General features: G+C 40.9%; 2 protein-coding genes across 3 annotated transcripts; both read right to left on the reverse strand.

The window, feature by feature from the left end:
* Window positions 1–1,453: 1,453 nt before the first annotated feature.
* Window positions 1,454–6,744, reverse strand: LOC122130976. Its single transcript, XM_042705855.1, has 2 exons — window positions 1,930–6,744; window positions 1,454–1,577 (listed from the first exon to the last, which is right to left on the reverse strand). Exons 1-2 carry the CDS (start codon window positions 6,470–6,472, stop codon window positions 1,564–1,566), a joined length of 4,557 nt encoding a protein of 1,518 aa, XP_042561789.1. The 5' UTR covers window positions 6,473–6,744; the 3' UTR covers window positions 1,454–1,563.
* A 126-nt stretch (window positions 6,745–6,870) lies between these two features.
* lcorl (ligand dependent nuclear receptor corepressor-like) lies at window positions 6,871–19,029 on the reverse strand. 2 transcript variants are annotated; one of them, XM_042705859.1, is made up of 7 exons: window positions 18,872–19,029; window positions 17,388–17,453; window positions 17,114–17,193; window positions 16,802–16,934; window positions 16,336–16,563; window positions 11,352–11,421; window positions 6,871–10,476 (listed from the first exon to the last, which is right to left on the reverse strand). In XM_042705859.1, exons 1-7 carry the CDS (start codon window positions 18,966–18,968, stop codon window positions 9,444–9,446), a joined length of 1,707 nt encoding a protein of 568 aa, XP_042561793.1. In that variant the 5' UTR covers window positions 18,969–19,029; the 3' UTR covers window positions 6,871–9,443. The 2 variants fall into 2 exon arrangements, with proteins under 2 accessions (XP_042561793.1, XP_042561792.1); XM_042705858.1 differs by having other exon boundaries at window positions 11,352–11,424.
* Window positions 19,030–23,684: the final 4,655 nt, after the last annotated feature.

Raw genomic sequence — 23,684 nt, forward strand, 5'->3', positions numbered from 1 at the left:
ATTCTAGGGCACCTCATTGTAACAGACCCCGGGCACAAGGTACCTGTCCATGTACTTGTGAACACATTTACACTGTCATACAGTGGAGTCCAGAAACTTAAAGAAGATGGCAACATGTAAAGAATGAACAATAAAGTGGCTTTACTTAGGAACATTTGACAGAAAACAATATTCAATGCATCCCTTTAAAAGCATTACTGGCAAAATTCAGTGTAACACCAGAGGTAAAACCACCTCAGAAATTTACATCAGACACTGTTTTTTTTTAGAATATGAAGCCAACAAATAATGGAAATGTGAGTCGTGGAAAACCACAAAACAGAAAAGGATCGGGAAAATTGTCAATGTTGTATTAATGCATTTGACTTGATATTTAATGAACATTTGTACACCTTGACGTTACCTAGTCCTGCATCAAAACACCCACAAGCTCACTGCTTCACGGCGGTCAGACCTCCTTCACAACTTACTGCACATATACAGCTGTAGTGTAGTTACAATTAACTGGACGACAGACTTGCCCCCTTTCTTCTTAATGCTTACAGAGCACCTTTGAGACAGTGACTAAGCACCATCGAGGGTGAAACAAGACTAGGTAGACAAATATTTCTCAGAATACAGCACCATAGGGGGGAAAAAAAAGTTGTACACGGTGTATCTTGCCATATTTCTACCAAATGTGTTGCAGTTAACACAGGATCTGAAGGATCCAGGGTGAAGAACTTTACAGTGGATTTAATCAAGAGGTAGGCAACTCTTACAGCAACAAGGAGGTACATAGATTTTTTTTTTATCTAAACATAAAGCTTTATGTTCGAGAACATCGGATTGGAATTCCAAGTCTTAAGTATGGGTTTTTATAATTACATTAAATCAACATGAAACTAAAGGGTAATATAATTGCTCTGTAAAAATATCCCATACTACAATGGCGATGGTTTGACCACAACCAAGAGGCTACATTTTTGGTGGATGAACACCAAAGCTCTTTAGGGACACCTGCACACATACATGAATGCTCTGTGGCAGCCTTCACTAACAGTTTGTTAATAGTCAGAATAGATCCTTAAACAATATTAAGCCTTGCACTGTTTAAGAGAGCCTTGAGATTGAACATATTTCATCATTTCCAGGCCCAGGGCAAACATCTGGTTGGCATGTTGTGTTTGTAAGACTGAGGGACATGCTCCTGGTCATTCCCAGCATAATGAGACTTGAGCAGAGCTCATTTACATTCATTTGCTACTTTCACTGCGTGCGATGAAATACAAGTCGAAGTGAACTTGATTTTCCTTCTTCCATCTACTAAGAGAGGGTTGCTACTTGTAAAATTAAGACATAAAACATACATACACCTAAAATACAATGAGGAAAGGGAACAAAGAGAAAAGGGCATTTTAAAAACAAAGGAATTGGTCAATGACACTTATAAATAGTGCAAACACGATATAGTTTAACTTAAAAGTTATGCTACATTTTGCTTTCTGAGGTTCTGTGTCCTACGGCTCGCTAGCGCGTGAGGACTACTGAAGGCACCTGGTTCACAGCCATGGGGATTCCCTCTCATTTGGCACTGCCTGCAAGAACAAACAAGTCACATCACACTTCTGGTCTAAGAAGCCACAAGTATGTTGGTGGTTGTAATTAATCCCTGTGTGAACATTCACATTTTCAAGCAAACTTTTATAATCCAAGAGCCAGCCGTAATGCCAAATGAGCTTAGCGAAACAATTCATGATTTTTCTCATTGTCGAAGGGGGACCTGCCACGGAAAGTTTAGAAACCATTGAAGTAAGTAGTAAAGAATACCAATTACTGTTACTTATGCAGTCAAGCATTTATAGAATCTGTTTACAACACTTCTAAACTACAAATCCTCTTTCCATTTAGAGCGATTACCATGTATGAGTATTTTAGAAAAGTAGTTACCCAGCACAAAGTCACCCCACTTGGCTGTGGATAATCCTCTGTTGCTTCTGGATTGTCGTGCTGCTTTAGCAGGTGGTGACGCACTCGCACTGAGACTTTTGTGTTTGCCTCTTCTCACTCCTCTGGTTGACACCTGCAGCTCTTTTTGGAACGAGCGTGGCTTCAACTTCCTGGAAAGGCTTCTAGCCCTCACCCCTTTTGCTGTTCCCGCCTTCTCCATCTCCTTGTGCTCAGCTGTTGTGCTGTACCTAGAGGGCAAGACATTGCAGGGCTCCACTGTGCAAATATTACATTCTTCAGCAGTCAGTTCGTTGTCTGGGGAATTGATCTTTTTCAGGAACACCCTGCACTCCTTCAGTGATTCAGGACTCCATGCCTTGGAGCTGATCCTCTCTTCCTTGGTAAGGGTTCCGGGGGGGTTCGTTATTTCATCACTTGCAAGGGGGGTTAAGAAAGTGTCTAATGCCTGTGGAGGCACAGGTCCTTGGTCAATTGTTGGCTGGGGGATATTTGAAACACAGGACACTTCACTCTCTGTGACCGAATCAGATGGAGTCTTACTGTGACATCTCCATCTAGTCTTGGTGGTAAATTTTGACCTTACTCTGTGCAGGGTAGCTCTGTATTTCCCCCATGTTGTTTCTCCAGGTTCTACACATTCATTTTGAGTGCCAATAGCGGTTTTTCCCAGCAGTCTTTGTAGAGAGAGGCGCTTTGCTTGTAACCTATTGCACATAATGTCCTGTGCTTGCTGGTGCATCTTGGGACTCTTTGGGACAATTTTTGCAAATTTCTTCACATGCTTTCGCAGTCGTTCTGCCTGTGGACTTGGAGTAAGATTGGTTCTGTTAGAGACCCTCGTTGGATAGTGCATGATTTCATATGGATTTCTAGCACTTGAATTTTTAACAATTGCCAATGGCTTAGTCTCCGTTGTCTGCATGAACCAAGCACACAGTTTGTCCATGTCATAGTGCCTCTCAAAGAGAGTCTTGACAGCCGACACGGGTATTTTCTTGGATCCATTAGCCCTAGAAGATGTTCTTGGTTTGAGATCACCATTGTTAGTTTCTGTTACGCCCGAGACCCAAGTGCTGGACATGAGCTTGATTCTTCTCTCCAATTCTTCATTTAAAGTTTTGGGTGATGCCGATGTCGGCCACCATTTTAAAGACTCATTGGATGTAAATATCGAGTCCACTGAAATGGCAGAAAACTGACTCAAGTCTTGCATGTTGGTAACCGTTTTCACCTTACGGTTTATTGAAAGTGCATCCTTTGTGATTCCTTTAAAATTCTCATGCTTCTTAGTCTCACTGTTAGCTTTGTTGAGGAGGACCTTGCGAGACCTACGCAACAACGCATTGCTGTGACTGAAGGATCTTGAGGTGGCAACTGAGTGGAGCAAGTAGATGGAAGGTTTTCTTTCTCTGACAGAGTGCCTCACTGCTAACCCTGGTGCCCTTACCTCGGTACTTTCTTGACCAGAGACAGCAATGGTCTCTTTAGATTGTTCACCCTTGTCTGTGTTGATTTTCTTTGGCTCTTTGGGAGTGGTGTACTCGGAGAGAAGATACCTTCTTCTTGGGGGGGAATCTTTCATCTCTCGATTCATGTGGATCTTCCGTTGTCTTGGTGAAACTGTGGTAACAGTTACAGAAATACCTGAAATTTTCACCTTTGGGGGCCTCCCTGGCTTTCGAATAGCCAGGGCACCATTCTGCTTTTGACATTTTATGTGACTGCTTGAATGGGGCATGCCTCTTCTTTCCTTTACTGGTCTGACAAAATTTAAATCTTCCATCTGCTCTTTGGGCATTTCAGTAAGAGAATCGGCATCTATGCCATTGTTCTCCTCGCCATCCATAAACATGGTCTTTGTGGAGTCATCACTGGGTTTTCCAAAACAGAGGGCTTCACTCACATGCTTTGTCTGCACATCTTGACTCTCAGACACCAATCTTCTACTCCGGCGAGATCTTCCATAGACAACAGTTATTTTGAGGTTTTTACTGGAACTCTCCTCCTCATCACAAGAAGTGCCAAAGGTTTTGTCCTTCATTGATTTTTCCTTATCTGTAGTAATAATTCCACCAGGGTCTAGTATTTTATGTTTAGGTGGTCTACCAATGGGTCTTTTGGCTGGCTTTTGGATTTGAGGCCCTAGCTTTTTGGGGCGACCAGGTCGTCTCTTCACAGGGGTTACTTCCCTATTGAGGGCCTCAGTGTTTGACAGGGTAGACAGAGTAGCTATATCAGAAGCCAGACCACTTTTGGGGGATGTATTTGTATCTCTTTCAGTCTCAAGAGGCTTTGGTGATGAGCTTTGAGAGACCATTTCCTGGGTGTTCTCAGTGACTACATCAGGGCCCCCCCATGATGATGCCTCACAGGGATCGAATACTTCTCCTTTTGAGCGATCCACTGTAGCAGATTTGAGGGTATATCGTACCCCTTCCTCCCCAATCACTGGAGACACAAACATCAGTTTAATGGGACTTGTATAATGGATTCCTGAGGGACACTTCTGGGACTCAGTATTCCTTTCACCCGTGTTCATGGCTAAATTGTCATCTGTAGATAAATCTTTTTCTGGACTTTTTTTCTGGACTGTCAAAGGCTGTTTTTCTGGACTTCTGTTAAAGGCTGTTTTACATTTTCTTGAGGGTCTAGTCAGGTGTAAACTGGCAGCTTCTTCCGTTTCTGGAGTCTGTGAGGGAGAGCTATGTTTTGTTTCTTTCTGTTCTGAGGGATATTGCAGTTGATTGAACGGGCGAGCTGTTGAGGTCAATTCATTGTCCATGGAAACATGGTCTGAAGAAAGTTTATCTTTTAGTCGAACTTCAGTGGCCGATTTTGAAGAGAGCTTCTGGTCTGTCATTTGACTTGAAATGTTGATGGTCTCTGCAGTGGAGCTAACATTTTGGGGATCTGTAGGTGTTCTGCGAATGAAAATATTCTCTGAAAAACATGCTGCAAAGTACATCTGTCTGGGCTCTGTGACATATGAGGAGAAACGCTGAGGAGGAACAATATTTCGTCTTGATCTAGTAGTTTCAGCAGTGTCAACTATGGGGGGACATTTCAACTTATCTCTGTTTTTGTTTTGTTTGGTCCCTGTTTTTTGTATACGAAACTCCATTTCGCTGAGAGGGGATTCCTTTTCTTCTTCATAATTGTTACTCTCTGTTACATGCTCACAAATATCTGGGTCTGGTTTCAGTGGAGCATGATTGTTGTGGGGACTTTCCTGCATCTGCTGGTCTGTTTCCTTTGGTACTTCAACCTCTAAACTGAGAGGGAAGAGTATTTCTGAGTGTAAGAGGGGTGCTGGCTCAGACTGGGTGTTCTGAGGTTTGTTTTTCTGCATGCCAAGTCTTCTCTTACAGACAGGTGGGGTAAGTCTAGCAATATCCATTTTGATCTGTAAATTCTGTCGGCGTACAGATGGTTGATCCGGAGAAATGGACATGGCAGCCAGTGTCTCCTGCCTACTGCGTGAGCGGGTCTGAGGAGATCTGCTTTTGTTGCTCTCATGTTGCTGAAGAAGCTCGTCCAGGTCATAATCATTTTCGTTACTACTATGTAACACTGTTGTTATGATCTCTTTTAAGTGGACATCATCTTTGGACTCAGGACTCTGGCTGCTTGATAAGATCAGATTTTCCTCTTCTTGTGGTGTGATGGACTTGAGCTTTTCTGTGATCCTGTCCATTAGGTCTCCAAAAGGCTTCTCTAGCTCACCTTCCAGGTCCACCTGAAGCGGTTTGTCATCATCCGTGCACACATCTGCCTGGTCAGTTTTGACTGAGAGCGAGAAATCATTAGTCTCTTCCTCTAGAAAAGGTGGCTGTATACAAAGGAGCTTGCACTCCAAAGCTTGGTTTAGAGAGTGGCTTTCAGACACTTTCAAATCAGTTTCCAGGGGCATCGGTGAAAGTGGAGGAGGAGATGGACTGCGGCTACCTTCGTGGGTATTGAAGGAGGCTGGCTGGTGTTTTGTTTGGGTGGCTATGCTTCCCATGGTCTTGATGTGTGTGAAGCAGGGATGATCTCTGCAAGCAGGGTGAGTGCATGACAGTGTCTCATGATGGCTGTGACAAACTGCAGAGGAAGCACAGACCTTTTTGATGCAGCTGAGTGTGACGCTTGGGCAGGCTAGGCCGTGAAGGTTACTGAGGCAGACGCAGACGGAGGTGACAGGACACGCGGTCAGTTGGCAGGACCGGAGACAGCAGGCACTACCACCTCCCCCCTCACACGCCCTCCTCCCATTAGGGCAACACATGGGCTCCGAGGAGGGAGTCCGTCGGTGGGAATCCCTCGTGCCCAATGACACCGTGTAGTCTTCATGTGCAAACTTCAGGATGCAGTGGAGAAGTCTCTTGTGGTAGGAACACAGAGAGCACAGGACCATGTCCAAGACCGTGTTTCTGTCTTCAGATTTGATCCAAGATGTGTCCATGTCCTCTACTTCTTGGACCTTAACCTCGTGTGTCTTCAGGGAGCTATATAGATAAGAGTAAGATACACCGTTACACATTTATATTAATTATGAACTTTACAAAGTTACACAAGAAAGATTTTACACAAACATAAGACACTTGTGTCTAAAAATCAGCTAATCTCTGATTCCTTTCCTCTACAACCCAATGTTTCTTAGTCATACCAGTTCCTTAGCCTCCATATAACCATTTTTGCAATCAATACCTTATGGGATTACAAACCAAGCCAAGTGTTGTCTATCTAAGTATGGTCCTCTTTCCAAATGTATTAAGCACCACTACATGTGCAGAAAATTTAAATATCAATACAACTCCCCTCATAAGTTATTGGTAAAATAATGATCTCTCTAAAAATGTAAATATATATACATAGAACAAATTAATTTAATATTCTAAATACATACTCATTGTGCAATAAAGGAGACAGTCGGATGAATCCTTTTTTGTATTTTTTTTTGTCTTTTATTGACAAGTTGCAGAAGGCAGAGGATAAAGATTGTTGCAACGCTCAACTCAAAATCAACAATGTATCTTAGATGGGATATCCACTGACTTCAAATTTACAAACTGATCAATCATCTACAAAACAGGGAATAGGGGACTGTTAACATAAGGAAAATCATGTCGATTTTGCGAGCAACACATCCTAAAAACTTCAAAGTAAATTTCAATCTTACAAAAACATTTACCACTAAAACATTAACCAATTTAGCAAAAAGAGCTCAGTAGGATAAGAATAAATAGAAAACATTTGCTTTATTAATGGAGTGTCTAAAGAGAGGTAATATGTGATCGGACTGGGTTTAGTGTTGGAAAGAGTACAGTCGAGAACACCATCAAACTTTACAAACTTTTTCCTGATTAGCCCTGAATTGGAAATATTAAAACACAATCAAGAGAATGAAAGACACTCATTAAGTAATCATTTGCCACGTCACACAAAATGATTTTGGTTGACAGACATAAATTATTCTCAGGGAGCTTTTTAGTGACTCTTTTTAGAGCTCACCATCTTATAAAGCAAGGGCCATTTGTTTCAAATATTTAAATAATGGAAGGGCTTGGGGGCAAATCATGGGGATATAAAGTTATTCTTAGGGAAACATTTAAAAATCAGCTATGCATGCAATTGCAGTAAAACACGTCACGTTTTTGATGTGCAAGAGCATCAAAGTGCTTCCATACAAGTTACCGTAACGGAAAAAAAAGTTTCACAGATTCTGACCACGATAAATTAATAAATAATCAACACACTTACAACACAAAACATTTAGATATACCAATTACAGAACATAAATAATTTAGTCATTATAGTGCAATTGACGTATGCATAAATAACTGATTAACAATAAGTCGTTTTTTTTTTTTTTTATACCTGCATCAGTAAAATAAAGTAAAACCAGAGGGAAAAAAGGCTGTCACCAGACTATTTCCACAAAAAAAACCCAAAGAAAGAAAACAAAACGGAGACAGAGGTTGTGTCGGTACGCTATAACTCGTTTCTCCAAGAAGCAATACAGTGATACTCATACAATGTAGAGTAATCCATTTGCTGATAGCTCCCACAAAGTTGCACTACATGGCTGAGTAGTGATTGTAAAGACAGGCACTGTGTATTGTTATGAAAATCTGAGAGAACATTCAGTTGTTTGTAGATTAAAATGCTATAGAATCTGAGGAGTATTTTGTCAGAGAGAGAGAGAAAAAGACAGCTACATGGAAACATACAAAATTCACAATACAACGACAAACACAGAAACGAGCACGTCAGAAAAACTCTGAACGCACATCAGACTAATCTCATCATCCTTCATTTCAATTCAACTGCGTTGCATCAATATTCAGTCATTGGAGGTCCATGCGATCCTTGATTTCTGTGGCATTTACAGTGAATGGTTCACAGCTAATACAAAAAAAAAAAAAAAAAGTAAAGAGACACCTTGGCGCCACTGGCACCTAAGTGCTTTTCCTGCAATCATAATGTTTCATTAAAACGTTCTATTAGAAGAGACAGAGAGAGAGAAAAGACTGCATTAGCAAAAGAGAAAAGTTGATGTGTGATGCGACCCTGAACTGTTATTTTGGTTATAGCAGATAGATAATGCAATGGTGCCCGTTTACACAGAGAAAAAAAGCACTGTTATGAATAAAGATACATTTGACATAGACATTTAAGTTCAAGCAGCGGAGTGGTAACTCAGTGAGGTTTGCAGTAGAAGAGTGCAGAAAGAAAATATGTCAATATGCCTTTATAATAGATACTTTTGAAAACAGCTCACATTCACAAGACCTTACCATTCTCAAGCTCTTTCATTTTTTCTTCTTTTTAAAAAGATCTGTGCACATTTCAAACATGCTCTATGATGCATTCCAACCTTAGCTAGTGAACATTTTAAAGATACTAAATGAAATGTCACAAAACTTAGTAAGGGCTTGACTAATATTAAAATACACCTGGTTCTGTTTTCCTTAAAGTAAACCTGTAAGAATCTTTAAAATGTTGGGTTATCTCCTGTTACTAAAAAAGCACAAATATTTCAGCCATTTCAGTTTACAGGAATCTGACCACTAAACTGGAAATAAGAAATGGCTGGACAACTGGCATCAAATGCTCCTTTCTGCCCCAATTCCTGTTCTGAATTAAAACTACCATTAGGTCCAAGATAATCAACACTGACTTTAAGTCTTCAGTAGAAGGGCTAACTGGCTATAAGCTGCACATGACAATCATTAATGCTCCAGAAAGCTTAAGTTATAGAGGATCCTGAATGTCCAGAGTTAAAATGCAGAAGCTACAATTGAAAGAACTTAAATTTAAGAGTGTTTAGTCATATTTGCGTATATATATATATATATAGAGAGAAAGATTCAATTCCACAGTGAAAACCCTGAATAGACTTTTTTCTTTAAAAGCAAGTGTTGTGACTCTTCTTTTTCATGTAAGCATATACGCTGTAGAGGTTTGAAAGGTTCAAGTGTTACAGAGTGACTTGAGGAACTGCGGTGTTTTCAGAAGTGTCTGGAGCCGGCCGTCGTCCCTGAATTGGCTGTATCCGTCTGGCCCGGCTCCAGTGACCTGAGCTTCTTTTTCGGCGGGATTTTCAGAGTTCCCGTCCGCTCCTTCACTTTGTACTCCAGGGTGCTGTGAGGTACTCCGTAGACTCCTTGTGCTTTTGACACACTCATCTTCCCGGTCATCACCATGGTGACGGCCTCTTCCAGGACGTCGTGGTCGTACTGCCGGTAGCGGCCGCGCTTCTTCCGTGGCTGCTTGTCCCGCCGCCCGCTCTCGTCCATGTCCTCGTTGCCACTGGCACTCCTGTTGTTGCGGCTGCTCTGGAGGCAGAGGTTGGGGGGCAGGTCAGCCTGCAGCAGGCAGGACTCCATCCTCGACTGAAGCAGTGTTGGAGGGTACTCCAGCTGGGCCTGCTTCGGCAGGATGGTCTTGAGCTTGTGGTACAGGGCAGAACCGTCGGCAGTGGCTGAGGCTTTGGAGGCCTGGTACATGGCATCCGCTAGGTCCACCTGGGGCTTGGGCTGAGCTCCTTGGCGCACCTGAGGGATTTTGATTTGTGAGGCAGCAGGGCTGTGTGGAGGCGTAGGGGTGTCGGGGACGAACAGGCTCTCGTTCTTGTCCCGCAGCTGACTGACCATTTTCTGCAGAGTAAGCTGATGCAGGTAGGAGGTAGCCACGGGGAGGCGGAACTCTGCGTTCTCCGCCGATATTTTGCCCAGATCGGTGCGGGAGGACTGGGCCCGCGCCCACGCCGCCACCCGCTGGAGCACCAGGCGAGCCTCCCGGCTCTGCCACATGGCCCCGTCTAAGCTGCTGTCCTGGCCCATGCTGCGAAACACTCCCGCTCCTTCGTACGCTAAGGCCTCCAGCTGGAGAAGCAAGGTTCTCTGAGGTATCCCGTAAAGTATGGCTGCTTTTTGAATATCCAGTGATCCTGACTGAACATCTTTCAAAGCCTTTGAGAGCAGACCCTCTGAGAACTCAGAGCTGCGGTCCAAATAGTCCTCTCTCTCTCTCTGCAGTCTCCTAAGGAGGGGGAGAGGGTGGATGGAAGGAAACGGAGGAGGGGGTATGATGAGCTGACGAATGACAAGACTCGCACTGAGGGTCCACTCCTTTATGCCTTGCCCATAGTTTTGGGGGTAACATCACTGCTTCCCACTGGTCTGCTCTGAGTTGTGGGGCTTAATTTATTTTTTTGTTTGGATCGTTTTTTTTTTTAATTAAAGGATGCAAACGATACTTCCTGGAAGGACAGTTTCTTGTCAATTGTGTGATGACACAAACTTCTACAATACGGTCGCACTTCCAGTATCTTTGCAACAGGTGTACTTGTGTGTACAGGTGCAGCAGTGTGAAAGACTGCGTGGTATGGTTCCTATCTCTGTCAAGGTTATTGTGTTTGGAAATAGTGGCGGGTACGTACATAAATCAGTATGACAATAAAGAAATTAATAAATGAAAACAAATTCAGTGAGCTGTACAGATTCACGAGTCCTGTACTGTTAACAAATGTGACGTTACCTCCGAACAAGCAATAAAAGAGTCAACCCTTCGCAGTGCAACAGGAGAATCAAACAATAAAAAAAATCTTTTCAAAACTACCATTTAAACTTTGGTGTGTAAATGTAATTCCATTTATATTTTACTTCATTTTAGTCATTCTAAGAAAGAAAGAGAATCAGTCAAAATGCTAAAGACGCTGTAGCTTAACCAAATGTGCCAATATGATGAAATGAAATCCAACAAGGCATTCAAAGCAGACACAACATGTGGCACTGAGTGTTCCAGTGATTCCACAAATCTCAACTAAAACACCCTTCATGATACTGGGCTGATCTTGTACACAGACTAGTGTAAAGGGCCATTTAAGAAGAAAGTAGAAGAGAAAATGGACTCACCCTGGGGCTTCTGGAGAGGATGCACTTGACGAGCCGCCCGTCTTCTTTCTTGAGAGGTCGAGCACGCCATCTGCTTGGGAAGAAAAGGTTACATTTGATTTCAATTCAATTGTAATCATTTATACAATGCCATTAACATTTACATTGTCTCAAAGCACTTTACAGAGCCCAGGGCTTAAACACCCACACAGCAAAAACAAGGCGATGGAGGCAAGGAATAACAAGAGTCAAAAATACATGTAATGGTCGTTTCAGTAGGGAGGTACAGAAATAAACAAAAACACCATCTCTCATTAGTGTATAATTACTTGTAACTACTAATCGTTGTGTTTTCGTTATCTTAGAATGAGCCCATCGTATCTACATAAGAAGGTCGTCCTCTTACACAGTCCAACAACTACATACTGTGACTTTAATTGTAAGATTATAAGCAGCTACCATTACCATGTAAAACACCAATTTCGTGATATTCAGCTCACTCAACTGAAATGGCAAAAACTGACAAAAATGCAGGTACAGCGGTGCTATAAAGTTTGTGAACCCTTTCAAATATTTCTGCCTGAACCTGACCTAAAACATCACTAGATTGTCCTAAAAAGTCCTAAAAGTAGATAAATAAAAAAAGAGAACCCAATTAAACAAAAACATACTTGGTCGTTTATTTGTTAAGGAAAATGATCCAATGTTACATATCTGTGAATGGCAAAAGTATGTGAACTAGGAACACAGTATTCACGGCCATATTTCGCTAATGAAGTAGTACTGTAGGGGACCAGTTCCACCAAAAAGACAAAGAGTTTCTTTGTAAGATATGCAATGCAGTATTGAAATACAGCAGTACCACAAGCACAATGCAATACCACTTGCGAAGCAAACACCCACAAGCATTGGGTGATGGAGGATAACAAATTTTGCCCTCCGTGTTTGCAAGGTGAAGATGCAATGCACGGTGGTCTGAGGCGATAACTCTGAGAATCTGTTCAATGATGGAGAAAGACATTTTTCCCATCAGCGTGGTCTGTGGGGAGGGTTTTCAGGAACTACTGGGCTGTATCAACAGCTGTTCTGTCTGAGCAAAAAGGAACAAAGCTGCAATAAGTCTGGATAATGTACCCGTGTTTGAGACTTTCAAATGTGAGACCAACATCATGTCCACAGAAAAGGACGTGTCAACTTCCAACATTTACCCAATCACGTTCAGCCTCCTAAACACACACCTGAGGATGACTGCCGAAGAGTGACAGCGTTCAAGGCAAAGGTTCGCCTGGTGCCTTCGTTATGATGCGTTAACTTATGCTTGTCTTGTTGGCTATGTTTGGGCTTTAATTGAGGCCAGATGATGTGTGTGTTGACTTGTGTTGAATCTGTGGGTGAGAATTGTACAAGTGTTGCTTTGAACAAGCAAGCCATTTTGAATAGTCTGACTCCTTGGTGAAATTAGCCACCGGCTGCCACTGGTTAATGCTGCTATTTGCACGTGTATACATTTTTTTTTTTTTTTAAAAACCCTTATGAAAAAAAAAAGAAAAAGTGTTGTATTGCTGTTTTATTAATGGGTCACAGACACAGACACTCGTCCATTCTAAATAGTACATTTTCCTCTTGTCAGTTAATGCGTTGTTTATAGGTCAGAACATTTTTTCAAACTAAGCATCCCTAATGTGAACCTTTGCCTTCAGTATCTGGTGACCCCCTTGTGCAGCAATAACTGCAACTTAATGTTTCCAGTAACTGTTAAACAGTTTACTCACAACATTAGCATTAGGGTCAGGACTTTCCAAAACATTCACTTTATTCTTCTACAACCATTCTTTGGTAGAACAACTTGTGTACTTGGGGTCGTTTTCCTGTTGTATGATACACATTCTGAGATTCAGTTCCTGGACAGTCATCCTGACGTTTTCCTTTAGAATTTGCGGATATAATTCAGAACTCATTGTTCCATCCATGATGGCATGCCGTCCTGGCCCAGATAGAGCAAAACAGGTCCAAACAATAACACCACCACCACATTTCACAGATGAGGTGAGGTTCTTATGATACCACCACGTTTCACAGATGAGGTGAGGTTCTTATGATAACACCACCACGTTTCACAGATGAGATGAGGTTCTTATGCTGGATTTCAGTGTTTTCTTTTCTCCAAACAGAACACTTCTCATTTAAACCAAAAGGTTATATTGTGTCTCATTTGTTTAATAGGGTTCTTTTGAGAGGGATCTGGTGTTTTAGGTCATACTTACGCCAAAATATAGTCTAAGGGGTTCACAAACTTTCAAGCACCACTGTAGTTTTCTTATAATATCCAAGTGACTTCTATTTCTCCAAAATTGTGGCATCTATAATCATTACCACCGACAAGAAAACTTTCAAGACAATCATCTTTACACTTAAATAATTCTGCCCAGTACAAATTCTAGGCAGCTATAAGTACCTCCCTGTTTAGAAACCTTTGCATGATCAATTCAACATCAGCTCTCTAAACTTGACATGGTTCAATGTCATGAACACGAGTTGCCTGGGACCTTCCAGGGAGCCCAGGAATGGCCAACAAATATTGAATAATCATGTTTTCGGTTCAGTTTTATTTAAACAATAGTACAGGATTACTCATGATTATAGAGTTTAAAAGTTCAAATCATGTCATGATATTGTATTCTAAATTTCCCTCGGGATAAATAAAGTATCCATCTATCTATTTATTTTACATGACAACTTAACTTCAATAACATTAAAGTATGGTTGTGAAAGTTCAGATATTTGTACAGAAGAACACACAGAAACAAGAAATATGTTTAAAATATTATTACTAAAAATATAAATTACTATGTTGTAAAGACAGTCTGATGTCTGATTTATATCTCTAAATAATTTGTTTTCTGGTATATGTAGTTTAAGTGGGCTTTAAAAGAGACAAAAATAATAATAAAAAGAAATCCTTTTTTGATTGATTAAAAATTAAAATAAAAAAACATCCAGAAATCCTGGAGGGACTGCTTGGTCTACTGACAGCGCTACTGTCGTAACTATGGTAACTCAGTGGTAACTCCAGGGAAGTGCTGGCACTGGCATTAGTGTGACAGCAGGGGAAGCACTAACCTTGATTTTGTGAATTAGCCATTTTTCACATCGTTGAAAAACTCAAATTAAACAAATTAATTTAACATGTCGCCCAGCTCTAACCTCAAGCAAAACCACCAATCAGAACATGAGGAAAAGCAGAAGTTGTGTGAGAGTAAAGCGGCACCAAGTAACATAGGGCAAACTTAATTTAGAAAGGTATTGTCAGCATGTTCGCCAGTGGCACTCCCGATGATTCAAAAAGTAAACACTAAAATAAACTGACGGAGACAATGGCATTCTGCTCAGCCAAACACATGCTGCCATTCAGGCTTAAGATCCAGAAAATGGACCCACCCCCACATGGGAAAAACACATGCTTTATTGTAGGCAGTAAATGTAGTGTAGTCAGTTATCAAAAAAGATTTGAACTTTGAACAACTCAATGACCCAACGGGAGCCAAACATTTTAAATTACCTTTCATAGTCTTAGTCATAGTTTGCTGCCGACCATCAGGAGTTGCCCTTCAATTAACCATTACCTGTCATTTTGACATAAACTGACACCTTCTGTCAGTTTGGAGACATCATATGGCTTATTTTCATAGCTCTTTTGCATTTGATATCAGTGTAGTCAGTCTCATGGAGCCAGACGTAACTGCCCCCTAAAACCCTCCCACCACTTCACAGAGGCACCACTCACCCTCTCAGTAGCTGTGCAGATTGGAACAGAAAACAAAGGTCTGCCTTCAAAAGGTGCTTGATTGATTGGTGGAATATTTTTATCACTCAGTCTCTCCACTCACATTTAGACTAAATTATACCATGGGTTGTCTGGAGCCACAGTACACAGTAATACACATCCGTGAGAACAATTGGACCATGCCAATTCACAGGCCAAATCAGGAAGCTTCCCTGACTTCCTGTCAATCTGTCTTCATGTGCACCGGGCATGTGAATGGGGAATAAGCCAAGATATGAAGGGGAGAGTCTGTGTGAGCAGTCAATTGCAAATGTAATGCTACACTACCCATGTTAAAGGAGGAGGCCCTCATTTTGGGTGACAATGAATATCAGAATTTCATGTTTTGGGCGTACAGAACTATCAAATTAGCTCACACAAATGCTTACTGCACCGCCTAGCAACCACTATGCGCAGTACACAACCGCTCACTGCCTGTTAAATGCCAGAATGGTATTCTAAATGTGACTAGTCTAGAAAGTCTAACATGCTGAATGTACTTTGAAATCACTGAAATAGCTAATTCTGTGTTCAGTTTAAATTAGGTTTGTGCGTGTGTTTTATGTTAATCACACCCCTGTAAAAACTCCATACTGAAGTTTCAATTATGAGGCACCCTAATATTTCTGATGAAGTTCTAAAGACAAGACCACCATTGAGTACCATCACTACTGATTTGTGCTTGAATTTAGGTTGGATATAAATCAATAAATGTGTTCTCCATTGGCTGATTAGCCATTCACACCACCTAAATCATTTTCATGCTTCAAAGCATTAGGAGAAGAGCATATAGCTATGTTGTTCCTATTCCCTACGACTTGAAAACAAAGCGTTCCATCTTCTGTTGTTTATTAACTGTTACTTTCCTTCCCAACATGTTTATCGTGTATTGGGTTGTCGTGAGAAACCTTGCAACACTGCAAATGTTGAGGAATTAGGCAATATTTGGGGCATGTGAGTATGTATAAACAGGATTATGCCAGGTCAAGATTTCCATAACTATGGCAAGACCAGGGCCTGACTACTGAGGCTCTTTCACCACTGGTCTGAGCCATATGATTACGTAGAAGAATATTTTTAAAATAACTCTTTCTAGGGTTGTGAATGTGCAGATGATGTAATAATAATCCAGAATATCCTTTTAATGAAACAATGTCATGTCTCTTCACTCCCTCCCCTTACCTTGTTCCATATCCAGGTGGGTGCGGCTGATGGTGAGGTCCAGGGGGCCATCCTCCTCGGATCGCTCGGGGAGACTGTAGTGTGCAGAGGTAACAGAGTCCACGGAGAAGCCATTCATGCCCTCCTGCTGGCTCTTGGACGCATACTCAATGGCAAACTGATGTATCATTTTACTCATCAGTTCTCGAGCCACATGGGGAATGTTTGAATCACAGCTCTGAGGCAAGTCTATTGCAAACACACACACAAACAAAAAGACAGATACAGAGAGGAATTTATCATTTTTTTCCCCCCTTAATTTGTAACATTGCAAGACCCATAATATGAAAATCATGCTAAATCAAACTAAATGCTAGACGTAGATGTTTTTTTTTTTTGCTTGCCAAAACTGATTCTAATAGAGTATAATCCCAATTTAAATGAAACAATTTAACCCAGATGCAAGTCAGCATGTTAACAGGAGTACCTTTCTTGCAAAAGACTGAGCTGAGGAATCGGTCTGCTTGGCACTGGACTTTGTCAGTGTTGGACTGGCCCTGAGGTGGAGGTGTGTCTGGACAGGGGGGGGACTGAGGAGAGGCAACTGTGGGATTATGGTCCTGTTTAAGGGAAAAAGCATGGAAAGTACCATTACAGACATCTATCTTGTTTGAGGTCTCAAATTCCATAGTTTACTTTATATTTTAGGTTATTCATTGGAGGGCAAAATATGATCTGCTGTTAACATTATTGTTAGTAGACTTAACCCTCTTCAGTAAAAGGTGATACTTCAACTTACACTTAGTTTTTCAAGTTGAAGATTGCAAAAAGAGCACCTTGCATCTTCTGACCAATCATCAACGGCTTCTGGTTCACAGTCTGAAAAACAGCGAAACGGTCATACTAATGTGCCTTTTCCCTCAGCATAATCAACCCATGTCATTTATATACGAAGATGGCTAGAGGCCATATCTTTTGGACAATTTGAGGCAGAATTTATACTAAAAACGTTTAGGACAATAAATCCGCAGCCCATTCTCCCCCTCTCACACACACACGCAGGAGACACTCACCTTCAAAAATACTGAGATCTCTGAGCAACCTTGGTCCATAAATTCCTTCCAGTATGCTTTCAAATCCTAGAATGGTATAGTGGCAAGTTATTTTGTAACAGCCGGGAAATTATATAAAAAAAATAATAAGATCCGCACTGAACATAACTGTTCGGATGGATATGACAAATACATCCTTTACATTCAGAGTTAGGCAATATCTGCATTTCGTTATCTGAATGTACGCTACCTATGAACCTAATAAGCCAGTGTCCCAAAACATCGGAGTTGCTGTTAATATTATTCTACGCTGCCGATTGGCTCAGTTTTGATAGCAAGTGTTTTTTTTCTCCAAAATTTTAGAGCCAATTATATCAGCTTTTCCACACATTGATATCTGACCTTCGACAGAAATAACAAAACAAATGAACGCCTTAATTCGCTTTGTTGCTACGTTAACGTCACATAGCCGAACTGAATCGCCATTTGGCTGACGTTAATCTAAATTAATCACAACATGTTATGTGAGCTGGCAAGTAAAACTACAGTAACGCCAATGTTATTATGTTACAATGTTATTAAAAAGTGAATCAAAATACCGCTGAGATTATGGTTGGTAGTCAACACCGAAAACCTTGACACAGTAAGATAGTTAACGTTAGCGACTGCTACGTAAACCTTGACATTACCGCCACAATCGTGCGAGTGTTTATAAATCAGCCAAAAATCAACAAGACAGTAAACCGTCAATAGATGTGCGATGTATTTTCAATAACGTTAATGTAAAATGAGCGGTTGAAAGGCAATCCCTTAACCAACGCAAGTAACATTACAACAACCTTAGCGAATGTTAGTTCAATTTCATCTTGCACGGTGTTGACAACCCAGCTTTTGTTATTCACCCTTATAATGTATCTGGTTAAGGTGGACTGGCTGACTAGCCACGCTGTGTTCGCTTCAGTGTAGCTTGCCGTGTCATCCAGATACAAGTCGCAAAGTTAGCTAACGTTAGCTAGGTTAAGTTACCGTTTGTGTATCTTTACCGGAGCAACACAAGGAAAACCGCGTCTGAAAAACTGCTGGCCGGCCAACATTACGTTAAAATGAGTTGGCCAAGTAACCGCGGCTATCATAAACGCGCTTGACATGGCAATCATTCACTAATAAATTATTCGAAAATAAACGGCACTTAGCGGGCACTACTTCCTATTGGAAGACCGAGGAGTCAGCAGGACAAAGAAAATGGAGAGTGGACAGGCTTAAGAGTAACAGTTAGCTAGCTACGTTAGCTTCGTCATTGCCGCAACGCTTGAAATTGGGTTAGCTAACGTTAATTTAGCTAGCTCGATATTGACGTTCATTGGATATGCGCTAGCTAGCAAGCAAGCAATCTAGCAACCAAGCCAAAACAGCAGCCGGGTGCAAAGGAAATCGAAGTTGTATGCATCGCACCGCGTCAGTGCACACTTTAAAAACGAATCAGTAGTAAACAGTTGTAATCTTACCCACACAATGTATCAACTTGTGCCGCCAAGAATCGAGTTCCCGCCGGAACCCTTTTCTTTCTGCCGTGCATTTGGAGCTACGGCACTGGGTAGCCATTCTGCCCGTCCTTCCCCTGTTCTCTAGCGCTCGCTCTCTGCACGTGACGTCACACAGCGTCACCTAAATCCCAGTTGTAGTTGATCGACACGTGTCAAATGAACACTCAAGAAGTAAACAAAGCGTTTTACACTGCAGCTCGACTGTCCGATCTTTCTCACAGATCTTTCAGTTTAGTAAGTGATTGAACACTACATGGATGCATATGGACCCACAGTATGAGTCATGTCATGACTGCATAACTGTTCATATTCATTATTTGCATTGCCCTAAATATTGTCCTTAACTTCTTTGCAAATAAGATGTCTCCATCATTTAACAGCTATAGGCCCACACTGACATACAAAATATATGATATATGCTGCTCTCACAGCTCACACAGAAAGTAGTACCTCATCTGCTTCTAAATGTGCAAATATGTTTATCAATTCCCAGGGCCTACTGACAAATTTCTCGAGCATCCCAGTAAAGGCAAACTACAATACCTGATGTATGAGTATGTTTGTCTGACATACTGCCTTTTTCTTCTCTTGGACTTAATTCCAGATGGCCCCTGATCAGTTCCAACTGCTTTCAGGGATGCCACTTTGTTTGTCACATAAAAGCTGATGAAGTATATAATGTTATGTATTCAGGAGGTTTAGACTAACCCTAACCCTAATCTATATGGGCTATAAGTGTGGGCTATGTGGATGTGTTTTAGGTCTAACAACAGTATGTAATATCTGCAAGCCTTACCCACATAAGTGAGCATCTTTTGAAGCAGCATGTGTTTGCACAAGTCCACAGGAGTCCAGTCATTCTCTCCATCCAAGGAATGAACCCAAAGGCAGATGGTGTTCTCTATATGCACTCTCACACATAGAGAAATCCAATGACTGGAACCTGTCAAAAGAGGAGCAGGTTCAGATATGTGCATTCCAACATGCATAACACACATCTTGCCCACTGCATAAACACGCCTACTATTGAGGGATGTGCTGCTATAAATGCATTTTTTTTTGCACTGGACCCAATTTCCCTAAGGATAGATTAAAACAGTTTGATTTGCAGCTTTGTGTATCCAGGAGCCCAGGGTGGGTGGGCTTTGGACTTGAGTAAAAAATTAAATGGCCCATGGGAATCGGCGTAACAGTAATTATGCGGGTGGAAATGGGTTGGAAAATAAAATGTCTTTGTCTAGCTTCTTTGAACCAATTCGTTACGTATCTGTGTGTTTAAAAATAAAACAAAATACCCCCTCATAAATAGTAGTAGACCTTTGTTCAGTGGTGATGAATTTTTTTGAGCCCCAAATATGAACCACGTGAGAAGTTTTTTTGTAGGGATACTGGTATGAGTGAATGCTTTGTCTGGATTACTGAAAGGGAATCATATTACTCCTCATCACCATGTCTGAAGTGTAAAACAATATCATTTTTAAACAAATGCCTTTCATATTAGATGTAAGATATGATTTAGCCTGGTTTGTTTTTGCCTTTTTTCCTCTCAGCAGTATATCAATAATACATTACTTTATTACGGTCTGTCATATATTTAAACTTCAATTACATGCACACATTCAGACAAATTATGAATGGATTATACTGAATTAGTGTCCAAACACTGTACAATTTTCCATGCTCCCTGTGACGCAAATCAACCATGGCTCATCTGCTTTTGAAACAGCTAATCTTATTCCTTTATGTGGTTGTGGGGCTGATCAAACAGACAACCTTCCCCTCCCCCCTCAACCACCGCCCTCGCTCTTTCAGTGTACATGTGTGAGAGACATTACCAAATTTTTAATTTGGTCAAACCAGCCTTTCTGATATACGAGCGCAAATATAACAGCAATGTAGCATGCAGTGATTTTCAGTAATAGCTAAGTTCATATTCTAACACCTCATTGGCTCTTTGTGTGGCATTGTGTAGCCTACAAAAGCTGCATGTATGATCTCTTTGTGCCTGAGATTATTATTCATGCCTTGATGTGTATAGCAATGGTGTGAGCTCAGCTCAGCTCAGCTCAGCTCAGCTCATGTCTCTTCCTGGTCTCTAGGGTGATCATGCCTGAGGAAGGTGGGGGAGGGTGTTTAGGAACCAGTGCGACTCCAAGACGCACACTGGGACAAAGGTCACACCCACTTGCAAATGCCTCATAAACTTGAAATCTGTGATGAGCTTCAATAGGTGAAGCTTGTATAATAAACCAACCAAGTCACAGGTGAAGAAAGCACAACTTAAAGGGCCAGCCTTCTAGCAGTTGCTCCAAATTAGCACACTGAGGATAGTCTTAACATTTTTCCTGTGGGATCTGAATTCTCTGCTCATGATGAATTACAAGTATATTTTTCAATTACAAAACTCTAAGGAGAGAGAGTGCGTCAGGGACGAACAGGAAGGACAAAGAAGTAACTAAAAAGGCAGAGACCTAGCAACAGACTTTGATCAATTGTAGGACAGGAATGTATTCATTGCTTGGTCAAGGACACCATAATCTCCAGTCTCACTGCAGCAGAGGGCACATGTACTCCCTCACAAATAACAAAGTTTGCCCAAAGTATCCTGCATTCTTTTCTATCCATCTCCATGGTCTCCATTTTTTACTTTCATAAAATCATTCAGTGGAAGTTTGGTCATGTTTTCATACTCAAATAAAATACCCTGCAATGCCATGCAGCAACTAAACAGTAACTGCCACTAATTGGAAGATTTCACAAGGTCAACTGCTGCCATTCGGCTTCAGTATGGCTTCTAGAATAATAATGTTAGATACAACACAGACTCACTCCCTTAGGAAATTTCCCTCTGATCTTTGCAGCTCCTTTGCCATGGTAACGGTCCACGGTAATTTTGAAGGTCTTGGTGGATTTGTACTCTGTGTATTTGCACGTGTAGGGACCAGTAAAAATAGCTTCAAAGTGCAAGAGGAAAAAGCTAGACAGACGTAAAAAGACAGTAATAGTCTTGATGTTTCATGTTGAACGTGTCAAATTGGACATAATATAGAAACAAACAGCATAAACTAGCACTATACCTCTACACCTTCTGTTCTCTTTGTCAGATGGATAATGGTAAATGTGTGTTTACAGCAAGTCATTATGGGGTTTGGTTTGGGACTCTGCATCTTTTCTAAACAACCCTGCTAAAGGTTTAGGGACCACTGGCTTCGCTGTCCTGTATTTGTTACAACTCTGAATACAGTCAAGTCAATGGGGGTATGAAATGTATTTCTGATTTATGTGAGCTTGTGAGCACTTGTCAGTGCTCTAACCCTACCTAAAGTGTTTTTTTGCACTTGTATCTGTCAATAGTCAGATTTCTTGTGAAGGATCAACCTTTATTTTGAAATGAAATGAGATTAATTTCATTATCCTATTTTTGCCAGTAGATAAAGAAGGTCAAGTTGACCAAATGCAGGGAGAGTGAGAGGGTGAGAGTGCCCATATCACCACACCTACACACACACACACACACACACACACACACACACACACACACACACACACACACACACACACACACACACACACACTTTCTCTCTCTCTCTCTCTCTCTCTCTCTCTCTCAACACACCTTTTTAGTCAGGCTCTAATGCTTTAACTGCATTTGATCACTGATCATGTTTTAATTCAGTAGTTCTTTATTATAAATAGTATTTCATTGTAGCAGCCAGTAATTGGGAGGGAGGGAAGAGGGACTGTGTGAAATGCAGTCTATGTTGCTGAGAGGGACTGTGTGAAATACAGTTTATGTTGCTGAGAGTCTGAAGAAAATAGAGAAACTGAGAACACAGCTCAGACCCCTGCATACTGGTCATGGTCATGGACTTCATTCAAATAAAAGATGACACAAGCAGTCCACCTGAGACATTAAGGCGCATGTCCTTTGTCTGAAGGCATGGTTAATGGGTATAACGAATATCAACAAATATCTGCTGTCAACAGCAATCACAAAAATATGTACTATGCATACAAAATTATTATTTATTAAGAATACATGAAATCATTTTTAAAGAACTATATGCGAAAAAAAATATTAATACTGTGAATAAACAAAAATGTGTTTGACTTTTGACCATAAGGTTTTCCCAAAGACAAAAAAAATTATCCTTTTTTTTTCATCACAGTTATCCATTTTTGCAGTAATAATGAATTTGCATACACGCCAATCATGAGCTCTTTAGAGAGGAAAGTGTTAAAGAGAATTTCTGCTTCTATTTTACTCTGCCATGTGAAACTGAACAAATAATCTTTTCATTATGTGAAGTGTGGGTGATAATTGGCTGCTGTGCAGAGAGGCAAATGAATGCAATAACTGTCTCTCAGCTCTCATTTCAAACATGCTCTGAGACCCAAATGTGGGGGTATTGATAATTACACCAGGAACATGGATGAAGTCCTTGTTGGATGAAATTGCTCTAAAAACATGAAGTGATTAAAATGACTGTAAATTAAATGCACTTTCATTTATTTTTCATTAAAAATGTGGCGTCGACCTTGTACCATGTAAAAAAAGAGGCCAAATATTTTAACTCTCTCTTGCTTATAAAATTAATTTGATTTAAGTTTTTTGTCCTTCATACATAAAAAGATACTACTAACATAACAGTACAGGCTGCACTATTCTGTGTCAATGTTGGACCATATACGTACATCAAACAGCATTCCATGAGTAGTGATTGCATGAAAATTAAATGTGGTTTATGATACACTCAGGTGGTTGCTGTTACAT

This window comes from Clupea harengus, unplaced genomic scaffold (genome assembly GCF_900700415.2).
Source record: "Clupea harengus unplaced genomic scaffold, Ch_v2.0.2, whole genome shotgun sequence".
Lineage (NCBI taxonomy): Eukaryota > Metazoa > Chordata > Actinopteri > Clupeiformes > Clupeidae > Clupea > Clupea harengus.

Bases quoted from the DNA above. Each gene is read 5' to 3' on its own strand.
- LOC122130976 (XM_042705855.1), bottom strand. From the start codon at position 6,472: ATGTGTAACGGTGTATCTTACTCTTATCTATATAGCTCCCTGAAGACA.
- lcorl (XM_042705858.1), bottom strand. From the start codon at position 18,968: ATGGCTACCCAGTGCCGTAGCTCCAAATGCACGGCAGAAAGAAAAGGG. The intron at 16,935-17,113 runs GTAAGTTGAAGT...TCCCTTAAACAG, and splicing joins TTCAACTTGAAAAACTAAGT to GACCATAATCCCACAGTTGC. The intron at 10,477-11,351 runs GTGAGTCCATTT...CCCCCTCCTTAG, and splicing joins TCCTCTCCAGAAGCCCCAGG to GAGACTGCAGAGAGAGAGAG.